Below are 11,658 nucleotides of genomic sequence, written 5' to 3' on the forward strand. Positions count from 1 at the left end.
TCCTAAGTAGTATCTGCTGTTTTCCTGTCGGGCTGCATACTGTTCCAACGGCCGCCACAAATCAGAAGGTAAGGCAGCCAGTATGTAAAATGTAAATGCTCCATATTTGTATAGCGCCTTTCTAGTCTTTTCGACCACTCAAAGCACCTTTACACTACATCTGCATTCATCATTCACACATATTCATTCACTGAGCCTAAGTGCTAGAACAGAAACTAACATTCACACACATTCATACACTGGTGGAACAGCCACAAGAGGCAATTTGGGGTTCAGTATCTTGCCCAAGGACACTTCGACATGCAGCCTGGAGGAGCTGGGGACTGAGGCAAGCTTATGACTGTAGAATCAGCCTGTTTATCATTTTAGAGCTTCTCTTATCTGGATTACAGCAAGTAAGAAGATGCTGTTTAGAGAGATTTCAGTGAGTAAATCAACTGTATAAGTAAGGACGAAATAAAACATTATTTTTTGAAAAGCCTGTCCCTGGTGAAAATTCTGCCCTTGGGTTTATGATTAAGCATATGTATGTCCGTAGCATGTTTGATGTGCTTTCTGTGTATGAGAATCTGTATACTGTACGTAGTATGCAGTACTTGAATTGGCCTTTGATAATGAATGGAAAGAGACTGCGAGAGACCGAGGGAGTCACGGCGTTTTATAGCATGTGCCTCATTACAGGCAATTTTGTGTATGTAAACACACAAGCATGCTGTGCACGCAAGCCTCTGTGTATGTGCGTACGCATGTATGTACACTGTGGCGTGTCATGTTTTTATTCATTTCCACACATTTCACTGCGTGTCCAAGCTTGAGCGTATGAATTTTCCATACGCCTCTTTCTATAGACAAGGATACACTGTGCGTCCGCCTGGTATATGGTCTGGTCTGGCTGGTTGACGTGCTGCATGGCTATGGCGTGGGGGAACTCGTTGAGCATCCGCTGCTGGAAAGCCTCCAGCCTCTCGTAGTCATGGCCGCGGCACACAAACTCCTTATTCTGCAGAGGGGGGAAGCAGGAAACAGCGTGGGGTTAGCTTGACATCTAGTGGCTGCACATTGCAACTGCAGCCTCAACTGCAAACTCCACCAAGGACAGGGGCCTGTTACATCATTAAATGGCATTGAATAAGAGTTGCTGAATGTCACCTCATACTGAAGAAGTCTTATATAAGAAAAGTTAATTCTTTCTGCAGGTCTAGCTCTTCTATGTAGAGGGTAAAAGTATTATTCTATTCAACTTGTTATTCATGACACAGAGGGAATATGGAGATTTTTTTACCCGTAAGAAGAAAGGAAACTTCTTTCCATAGAAACCCACTCTGAAGAATTCAGGTTCTAGTCTTTGCTGGTCCATGATCTTGTCATAGAGAGAGGCTTCCATCATCTGGCGAGGACAATATTGAGCATAAACCAACGGGATTTGATACATTGACAAAAGCATTGTTATATTAAAAGCAGATTAATTTGTATGTGCATAACATATATCAAATTTGAATCTTGAATCTTTTTTTGTATCTTTCCTAGTTTTCCTGAAAGACCCCATCATCACAAGACTCCAATTAACAACCCGTCTTCAGGAAGTGCTGTAGCTTGTTTATTGTGGACAACTTACCCTCATCTTGCTCAAGTTCCTGTAGTCGTAGTAAGACTCATATTGGTCAGCGAGTTCTCTACACAGGATGATGCCATTCTCCCAACACTGAAGACAAAAAACACACACACACTTATTCATCCTCATGCTCACTGTGCTCTGTCTTAAAACAAAATAAACGCAGAAAAATCAAGGAAGCTCATGCCTATCTATTTGACTTAGATCAGGAAACTGTATAACATGCTCTGCAGTACTGCTGCTAAACTGCATGTGACCCACTGGGTGGCACTGGTGAGTCAACAATAGCAAGAGAGCATAACCTCTTTATGCAGGTACACGCAGCACCCATCTTGCTAATTAAATGAAAAGCTTTCCTTTCCTGCTGTCTTCTAATCCCTGTGCGGCAGCACCAGCAGATGGCATAGCTTGTGAATGTGAAGGAAAATTGGACTATGAATAACGAGGAGAGCAGTTTTAATGATTCCGTAGAGCTACGTTATTTCATCAGGGATGCTGAAGTTTTTTTTTGTGTGTGTAATTCTGGAGGCTTTCCATAATGCCAATTTTCCCTGAGATTGCAGAATGATGGCAAGGGTAGTTAGGAAAGAGATAAAATCAGTGGAGAGGAGTGGTGGGAGGAAGAAAGAAAAAAAATGTACTTCATGGGTAACAGAAACAAAGCAAAAGCCTGGAGAGAGCTTCTCAAATGCTGCTGTATCCTGAATCAGCTGGTTTTCATTTACTCGGTTCATTCTTAGCTGATACATAAAGCCAACACAGCAGTGCGACTTACGCTTCACCCCTCAGTCTTGCCGTCATCTCCCACAATATTTCTTGCAGGAATGGTGTTGGATGTTATGGGATGACACAGATCCTGCTTTAATTACAGCTGCCAGCCATTCATCTGATTAAACCGAGGAGGTGTTGATGCCTCGAGCTGCTGTCACGTCACAACAGGTAGAAACTAAATGTCTGACTACGAGTGACATGCATTATTGTAGCTCCACACAGCTTACAGCTCTGCTCTACTCTCCTCCTATGAAGGGATTTCATTTCACGTGAGTGACGTCTCCACTGAACAGGCGGGGTACTCCAGTCCTCTCATGTTCCATCCAGTATTAATGTTTAATGAATTGCTTATTAGGTTGGGTTTAAAATCCATGTATTTATTTATTCTAAATGAAGCATTAATATTATGGCTGTGCTTCAGTTTCAATGCGAGGTTTGAATTAAAGTTACATTTTTGAATATGCATATGAAGCTGAAATGCTGCTGTTTTGCTGCCACATTGGTGTGACACATTCACTGGCATTTAGCAGTGTTAAGAAGTCACTGCTGGTTTTGAGGCTCATATGTACAGCACAGTGTTTCTCTGATTTGCTGTCACTAAAAACAGAGTTTTTTGATTCATAATTCCTATACAAAAAACATAAAGGCAATGGAGGGTATTTAGCTTGTTGATACCAGTGTTAAATGTTTTTGCTTGATTTTGTCACCAAAGTAATGCAGATGTAGAGGACGGATGAGTATGTGGGGAACAAATGTGTGTGTTCAAGCTCACCTTCCCCCTGTCGAAGTTCTGTACGATGGTGAGATGCAGATACTCTTTTCTTTGCCACTCGCTCTGCATGGGGTAGTTGAGGAACTCTCTGAGTGGCCTGTCTGACCATTCCAATAGCTCATCATACAGCAGCAGGGTGTACGAAGCCTCTGTGAGACACACACACACACACACAGGACATTACATACATCTTAAAGGAGCAGGATATGTGCTTTTAGGAAAACATGAAGGATTCAGTGTCTCAGAAACATCTTTTAAAATCTGACTCATGGGACAGTAAGGATGACTAGCCATTCCATTAATAAGGCTATACACATGTATGTACACACGTTACAGCATGCAGTAAGACCCACAATAATGTATCTGTCATACATGCAGACACCCACACTCACACGCACTGTATGTTATGGCCATTCCTTTAGGCGTACCTGTGTAGTTTTGTGCTTTCAAGTGCAGGTCGTACAGTTTGTGGATGTAGCGGATGTACATCTCCTCTTTGTTCAACTCAGTTTTGTAGAAGTTCTGACAGGAGCAGTGGGTGGTTCGGTGATGAATGAGGACAAAAAGAATCACAAAGAGAGAGAGAGAGAGAAGGGGATTATAAAAATAATGGTGAGTTGGAGATGCAAATGAGGACACATTTAAAAGTGACAGATTGTTCTAGGGTAGAGGTGTAACAATATATTTCAGCTGCTGATAAGCAGTGACTTCTAATTCATCTGCCTACACACCCAGGTGCTCTTTCAGACAGCTGCTGTTACATAAGGAAATACTAGCAGGCACAAAGGGCTGACAATTGAAACAAAAGAGGGAAAGATCAGAGAAAAAAGTGATTTGTCATTTGACATTCGTGTTATGTCTCTGAGGGAAGGAAATGAAAAACACTTTAAAGTCTTAAGCATGAATTTATATTTTCCACTGTTAATCAGAGAGACTAATTATGTAACCTGCGAAATACACAACCATAAAAGCAATAAAAGTTATGTGTAATAGCATGAACTGAAGAAATGAACTTAACATATTTGATTTTTGGATAATTCTTGAACAGGCAAAAAGTTCAAAACATCATAGGACTTCAAATAGCACCAGAAGATAAAAAAAGATAATTATGGTTACTAGGCTCATATAGAGATATGGAATACTTTCAGAAGGTAAGGCCTATTTAAAAGATGTAAGCCATCATTAAAAAGCTCTAAACTATATGCAAATATTAAAGCAATAGTTTATGAAATAAACTTTCTTGCCAACAGTTAGATAACACTGACAGAGGACAGAAATGCTAAAACAAATCATTAGGCACAAGAACATGACACAAGACAAAAGTCAAGAGGTATCTGTTTTGTTTGGTAACGCATTTTGTTGTCACTTAAAGGACTCTGGAAATCTGCTTTACTGCTTTCTTTCCACGAGTTAAATGAGAAGATTGATGTCTGTGTGGTACACATGAAGCTACAACCAGCAGCTAGTTAGCCTAGCACGAACAACGGGAAACAGCTAGTCTGGCTCTGTCCAAAGGTAAATAAATCCTCCTGTCAGCACCTCTGAAGCTCACTTATTAATGTGTTACGTCACATTTATCAGACAGTTAAATTGTGCGGCATTAACCCCATGTAAACCCATAACAACAAACTGGATATAATGTGATTAATGAGCTTTAGATATTTTTTTTACCTTTTAAGCTAACCTACTTCTGGCTGTAGCTTGATATTTAATGCAGAGACATGAGAGTAACCTCTAGTCTACTTTTTTAAAGATTTTTTTTTGCCTTTATTTTGACAGACAGGACAGTGTAGGAAACAGGGAGAGAGATAGGGAGAGACACACAGCAAAGGGCCGCAGGTTGGACTCAAACCCAGGCCACTGCAGTAAGGACCCAGCCTTGAACCTGGGGCGCGCGGTCAATCAAGTGAGCTAACCACGCTCCGAGTAATCTCTACTCACCAGTAAACTGACAGTACATCCAATCTTTTTTCCATCCACTTCTCCCAGCTTCATACAATCCCTGTGATGGAAACATCATCAGTAAGTGGCAAAAAAAAAAAAAAATACGTCCAAACCTGATTCAAATTGACCAAGCGTGTCTGCATGTTTCTGAGAGTATATGTTTGCACTCTTACCTATAGTCTAGCAATCGCTCCATTAAGCGGGTGACCGTAGCGATCAGAGAAATCCCACTCTCCCTCCAGGTTTCTCTCTCAATCTTCTTAAGCAGGCTGGAGGACAAGATAGAGAGATGTAAAGACCAAAGGAAACAAGTGGTAAAAGTGAGCAAATGGGAAAGGTGACAGGAGGGGGGAAAGAAAGAAAAAATTACTGCAACAGAAAAGGAAGCGAAGCAAAGAGGAAATCAATCCCAGTCACACCAGTATCACCTATGCTTGCTGGCCTGCCTGTGGGGAAATAAATACTCTAGGTGGCTAAATATATATCTATTTCACAATAGCTGATACACTGTTTTACACATCACAGCCAAAATATTGCTGTTAGCTTTTGGCTGAGTTAATTATTGTTTCCCAACGTCACCCCTTGCCGCTGTTCCCCCTCACATAGAAGACACAGAGAGAAACAAAGAGGAGAACGTCTTACCTAGGGTACGGACCAAACAGAGGAATTCTACTCCAGGCGGGAAGCATAGGCGGAATAAATGTATATTAATGTGATTAATATCAGCACCCACTCACACAAGGTTAGTTTAGGGGTTAGTGGAGAGGAAAAGTAAATGGAGAAACTAAATCAAAACAATAAATCAATTAAGCAAGAAAAGATAAAAGTCGGCTAAAATCATAATCATAAACATGAACCTCAATCTGCATACAGGCTGAATAGATAGTAGCAATTTAATAATAATGCTTTCTAATGCACAATTGTATTATATGGCACAATACAGATTAGATAAAGAGATATTTTAATATTATGCAGTGATATTACACTGTTTTTCTGTAATGTTTCACATTTATAATGGAAAGAGAATGGTTGACTATGAAAGACAAAGGGACAATTACAATAGATGCATATTGATAAAATACTAGTCAAGATCACACTTTAATTCACATCTATGTGACAGTAAAAGAGACATACGTGGGTCAGAAAAATGACTTCATTGTGTTTCTGGAAGCTAAGTTGAAATGTAGCACAGACTTCAAATATAGTAGCCATTGTGAAAGAGGGGGGCGGGTGACATAAAAATATGAACAGGCACAGACAGAGGCAGGGATACACACACATACTAACACACACGCGCGCATTAGCGTAAGCACGTACGCCAAGCATGCAGGAGCACAAACCTAACAAGGACAGAGTGGACAAGGACCGGCCACAGAGGAGGTGTGAGTGAAGATGAAGGTGACTGGAGCTAAGTACTGATCACTTACCTCTCATTATTACTTTATCAGTCTACTCAGTATAAACAATTTCAAATACAGAACTACCCACTGCCTATTTGTTGATACTCATGACAGGTGTGCATGGTTCTGTAATCAATCCTAACACACAATTCAGGTAAAGGAGTTTTCTCTGAGCATAAACACTGTTATCTGTGCTCTTTGGGTTTCAGGGTTAAAAGCTCACTTTTGAAAGCGGAATACTTGCAGACACTTACAGATAAAGCAGCCATTTACTGAGGCAAACAACCTGCGAGTTGCAGTTACCTGATGTAGCCTTGTGTGGGCTGCATCATCTAGGTCATTAGACTCAATAACCGGCAATTTTGCCTGTCAGTGGAAGTGTCCTGGACTGGCCTTTTTCTTTAGGCGATTGAACTGTGAGCTAGTTGAGCTCTTGTGTAGGCCAAATTTCATAACACAAAGGCACCCTGACCACGTCCCCCTTTCATGTAAAATCCAAGGTAATTGAATATGCACCTATACGCCCCCTCATCCCCATAGTTTCTACTACTATTCCTTTCTCTAACTCACATGCTGTTGAAGAGCTCCCGGTACGTTTCATCTCCTTTGCCCTCGGACATCAGGCTGTCCAGCTTGTCAATTAGCTTGGCCTCCACCTGTGAAGAAAACGCATTTTCAACGGGGGCTGCCAGTTCAAACGATATTGATGAAATGGCTGGGTGGAAGAGCAGCACGGAGGGCTTAGAGCTTAACACTGAACGGTGTGTTAGATCAAATTACTTCCTGTCATGCTAAGGCGTCGCGGCGATTGAATCTGACAGGTTTTTATTTTTATGACTTAATCTTGGAATTATGCAAAAGGTCAAAAAAGTGGATCACCGTCACCAGGTAATAAACATTACAAGTTCAAATCTAACAGCTGTGTACCTGTTTGAAATTTCCACTGCGTCTCTGCTCCCAATCCATCATGTCGTGGAAGATGGGGATCATGACATTCCTCAGATCAGGCTGAGGCACCAGCGTCACCTCCAGGAATGGACCAATCATTGCTGGGATGAAGTTCAGCTTGTGCTCCCCTTGAGGAGGGGCAGAGGTCAACAAACAGGTTAGGCTCTCACTTTATCCGTGAACACAGCGTGCTGTTTGTGTCAGAGGCAATTTGACCAACTCTGGCAAGGCAAATTTCGGCTGGCTGCTCTGATTTTTTGGTTTAAGTGCACTGCACTCTAACCAAATTGACACAGTATTCTAATAAACTAAATAATCCTAACTCCTGTGTTACTTAAAATGTATTGTTGTTAAACAAAGAGCCACACAAAGAAATGATTAAAAAACACACACAATTGCATAGATCCATCACAGACTCTGAGCAGAACAAAAGCATCTACACAAAACAGAGTCAGGCATCCAGCTGGTTGCCATGGTGACTTTAGTTTTAGTTTTAGTTTTTGGCATAGAGAAAAAAAGGCTGAGAATTTTTTCAAGTACAAAAATATTCTATTTAGTTTATTTGCCTTTACTTTCTCTGATGTTACTTTAAGAACAATCCTCCTGCATCAGGGGAGGGCCTGTAATGCTGGCCACACACTAGAGGATTACTAGGCCGATTCGAGGTCTGACTCACCCCTGCCAACAATCGCGGGGGCGGTCCCGACCCGAAGCTGGTCGGAAGAGATTATCAGCCTAAATGATCCTGTAGTGTGAGGGGTTTACAGACACAATCTTATATACATATATAAGATCTGAAATCGGGGTGCCTCTGATAAGGAACCCACAACAGCCAATGAGAGCGACCTGACCGGAAAGTGTCACCAACATGTTGTGTATTTGCTTGCGCTTTGAAATGTATTAACCAGGTTGGTTCCCTCTTCTCAGCCATGAATTTATCCACAGATCTGTTCTCTTTTTTTGTTTTTCTGTGCAAAACATAGCACACACAAGTGTGACTAGCTGCCTCCATGTTGTTTATATTGTTTAAGTCACGTTTGATCACGCGAGTTTCTGTGAGATCCCAAGTCAAAGGAATCGCCACTCTGAAATCGTTTAGTATAAACGCCAAATGTGTGGCCCTGCATCTTCACTGAATTGTCTGGTGTGTGGATTCTTACAATTAAAATATTAAAAAGCGGTAAAATCCCAAGTCATGTGAAAATCTAGTGTGCACCAGGCATAAGAGATACCCACTGCAGGAACAGAAGACGGACAGTTGCCTATACAGTACTATATTTGTGGCACCGGTCAGATATTGCAGTGACTCTTTAAACAACCTATTGCACATTTTAGGAGTACATTAAGAAATAAAACAATCCATATGAACCTTACCTAAATTCTGCCACATGCTGAAGATCTCACAGCCCATCATCACCCTCATGTCTCCATACCTGCATGACAAGATATGTTTAGACATGTGTGATTGCTGCAGGCAAATACTGAAAGTACTCATTATACTGTATGTGGCCTACAGTATACTGTGTGTGTGTGTGTGTGTGTGTGTGTGTGTGTGTGTGTGTAACTGTTTTTGTCTGAGCACCATAGGATGGCTTGTTGAGTGAGCGCAGGGCTAATTACAGGCTATCCTAACACATGCATCAAATGACAGTATGTGCAGGTGTATTTGCAGACAAGCAGGACTTACTTTTCCAGCGTCTTCTTCCTCTTGGAGGGAGAGAAGGACTCCAGCTGCAGACACGGCTGGTTTATAAATATTACAGACAGATAGAAGTACGAGTCCCACACCTGGAAATGACAGCAAAAAAAATTGCATCATGTCAATGCCGTGTAAAATCTTCCTCCTACATCTTCCCTTTTCAAGAATTCAGGCAAAAATAATTATAATTTGCCACTGGTATCCATGGATTCTTGATATTGGTGGTATGTTGAGGTACTAACAGCTGTTAAATCAAGTTCAGCATCATTACACAAAGTAATATCTAAATACAACTGAAACATGGACTAGGCAATCTACAATATCACAGTTCAGGAAGTAGTAAAGCCTCATTATAATTGAATTAACTCGTCCTTTGTGGTATTTTTATTGCCGTTTTTATTGGTATTTTGTTTTTGTTTTTTGCTTTGAGCTCATTTATTTGGCCGCCTTAAGCTCCAGACTAATGGTATTAGCTCTGTTTTATGTCTCTGTCTCTGTGAAAGCTTCTGCTTTGAAAAGTGTGATGCAAATAAATAAACCACTTTTATTATAAACGTGTATCTTCCAGTCTCTGCGCGGGTGCACTGACTTTTAGAAGTGAGCCTGTTTGATACTCAACTAGCTTCGTAGCACTGTGGCATTGTTTAGATCTACGCAAACAAACACACACACACACACATTCCCCACCTTGTAGTCAAACTTCTCATTGAGGAAGTTTTTCCTCAGAGCGTCAGAAAGGTAGAGGACAGTTGTGATGATGACACTAAAAGAACAAGAGAAAGAGAGGAGGGGGTTGCTGTGTTACTTTGGTGGAAAATGCATCACCATGAACAATTTAAATGCAAGTCAAATGGCCTGCAATCGCATTCCATGTTCAGGAAGGTCAACTATAAAACCCCAAGGAGAAGGCAAAAGCATAAAAAGAGCAAAGTGGCTTTGAGTTCCAGTTTTTATGATTTTAAAGACACAAATCTGTGTTATCATCCACAGAATTTTTTTACTAGAAATATGAGATTATTAATGCACTTCATTTGAAAGTGTCTTCTAAAGTGATCCGGTGCATTAGCCTCAGATTCAGTCTCATTTAAACTGAGAGCACTACATCAAAATTCCTCCTACTTTTTTAACCTATAATGTTTTTTGGGGGGGATGTTGACAGACGTCTTTGTACCTCCACCATATTGCTGAAGTCTGGAATCATGTGGAATAAAGAGACATCACCATGGACTACTGATGGCAGCTAACCTTTTAAAAGAGGCTGTAGAGAAGTGGAACACACTGTCCATGGATAAAGACAAGGATCCCCACACTTTCATCAGATTAAACTGTCTCACTGATGTTTAAAATTTCATATCTGGGGTGTCCTCATAGCATCGCAGTCTACATCTAATACCATGTAACAGCCCTTATCGGATTCCAACTGAGAACCTTTGTTGCGTATCATTCGCCTGACTTTATTTCGAGGTTTTTGTGCCGTTTTCTATCTCTTGTCATTTGTTATTACGTGGGCACATTCACGTGTGTGGTCTTACTTGTTGGTGACCAACCGCATGACGGTCCAGTCTTTGGGAAACATTTCTGGTCGGATTAGGATCCTGAAGACTGTGAAGATCTGGAGAAGAAAGTCCTGGAACGCGCGCACACACACACACACACACACACACACAGCAGACGTGTTGTTATTGAAAACTTCCTAAATTTCAAGTTAGTGTCTCTCAATGGTGCTGGCACAAAATCACACTCCCTTGATCACTCATTTACTATTTGCTTCATGATATACACTCAATAGGGTACTTTATTCTGACTATTAAATTGGAATTTAAGACACCTTGGCAGGTGTTTTTTTGCCTAGCTATAATGGACATGTCTATAATCACAGGGCTAGAGGTGAAGAACAACATGGACATTTCTTAATCCATGGAAAAGGAGAAATATAGTTGTTTCCACCCAAACACATCTCTCAAAATTGACATTCTATACTTAATCTGAGGATTAGTGTGTAGTATGTACAGTCAATTTGTGTTGCATATGACATGTATACATTTCATTCTGTTTTTGTCAGTACTATCAATCAGAAATTCACATGCATTCTAAATATTCAAATACTTAGTTCATTGTCATGAGTTGCTGTGAACTTGAAACCGAAAAGTGTATTATATCTGATTTATTTTGGACTGTTTAAACACTGAAATTTATAGGGAGAGCAAATTTCAATTTGTTTTATTTGAATATGGATACTTGTGATAAAAGTGCTAGAATTAAAGCATAATAAGTGTCTTTCTTGAATAAGTGCTCTCAAGCTAACAACAGCATATAACCTTTCCACTTTTTCTGACATTCAGCAGATTGATATTTCTCACTGGAATGACCTTGTGACCTCATTAACTTTCTCCCTCTCTCCGCGTCTCTTCATTACGTAACCTGCCACTGCTGACCTTGCAGTACAGCTCGCTTACATGTACACATTTTTAAAGGTATGCATACAGACTGGAGACATGAATACTTACACGCA

At 40.7% G+C, this 11,658-nt stretch overlaps 1 protein-coding gene across 7 annotated transcripts in view; it reads right to left on the reverse strand.

The window, feature by feature from the left end:
- Positions 1-11,658, reverse strand: part of dock4b (dedicator of cytokinesis 4b) — a 122,317-nt gene that overhangs the window by 25,482 nt on the left and 85,177 nt on the right. For all 7 annotated transcript variants that reach the window (XM_046072573.1, XM_046072576.1, XM_046072575.1 and 4 more), the window contains 12 exons: positions 9,834-9,909; positions 9,135-9,235; positions 8,822-8,880; positions 7,427-7,575; positions 7,070-7,155; positions 5,273-5,368; positions 5,097-5,157; positions 3,584-3,677; positions 3,156-3,304; positions 1,616-1,702; positions 1,283-1,387; positions 859-1,000 (listed from right to left, as the gene is read on the reverse strand). In XM_046072573.1, the coding sequence (XP_045928529.1) occupies positions 859-1,000; positions 1,283-1,387; positions 1,616-1,702; positions 3,156-3,304; positions 3,584-3,677; positions 5,097-5,157; positions 5,273-5,368; positions 7,070-7,155; positions 7,427-7,575; positions 8,822-8,880; positions 9,135-9,235; positions 9,834-9,909 (1,205 nt within the window). The remainder of the gene's footprint in view (positions 1-858; positions 1,001-1,282; positions 1,388-1,615; positions 1,703-3,155; positions 3,305-3,583; positions 3,678-5,096; positions 5,158-5,272; positions 5,369-7,069; positions 7,156-7,426; positions 7,576-8,821; positions 8,881-9,134; positions 9,236-9,833; positions 9,910-11,658) is intronic.

Source organism: Micropterus dolomieu, linkage group LG16 (genome assembly GCF_021292245.1).
Source record: "Micropterus dolomieu isolate WLL.071019.BEF.003 ecotype Adirondacks linkage group LG16, ASM2129224v1, whole genome shotgun sequence".
NCBI lineage: Eukaryota > Metazoa > Chordata > Actinopteri > Centrarchiformes > Centrarchidae > Micropterus > Micropterus dolomieu.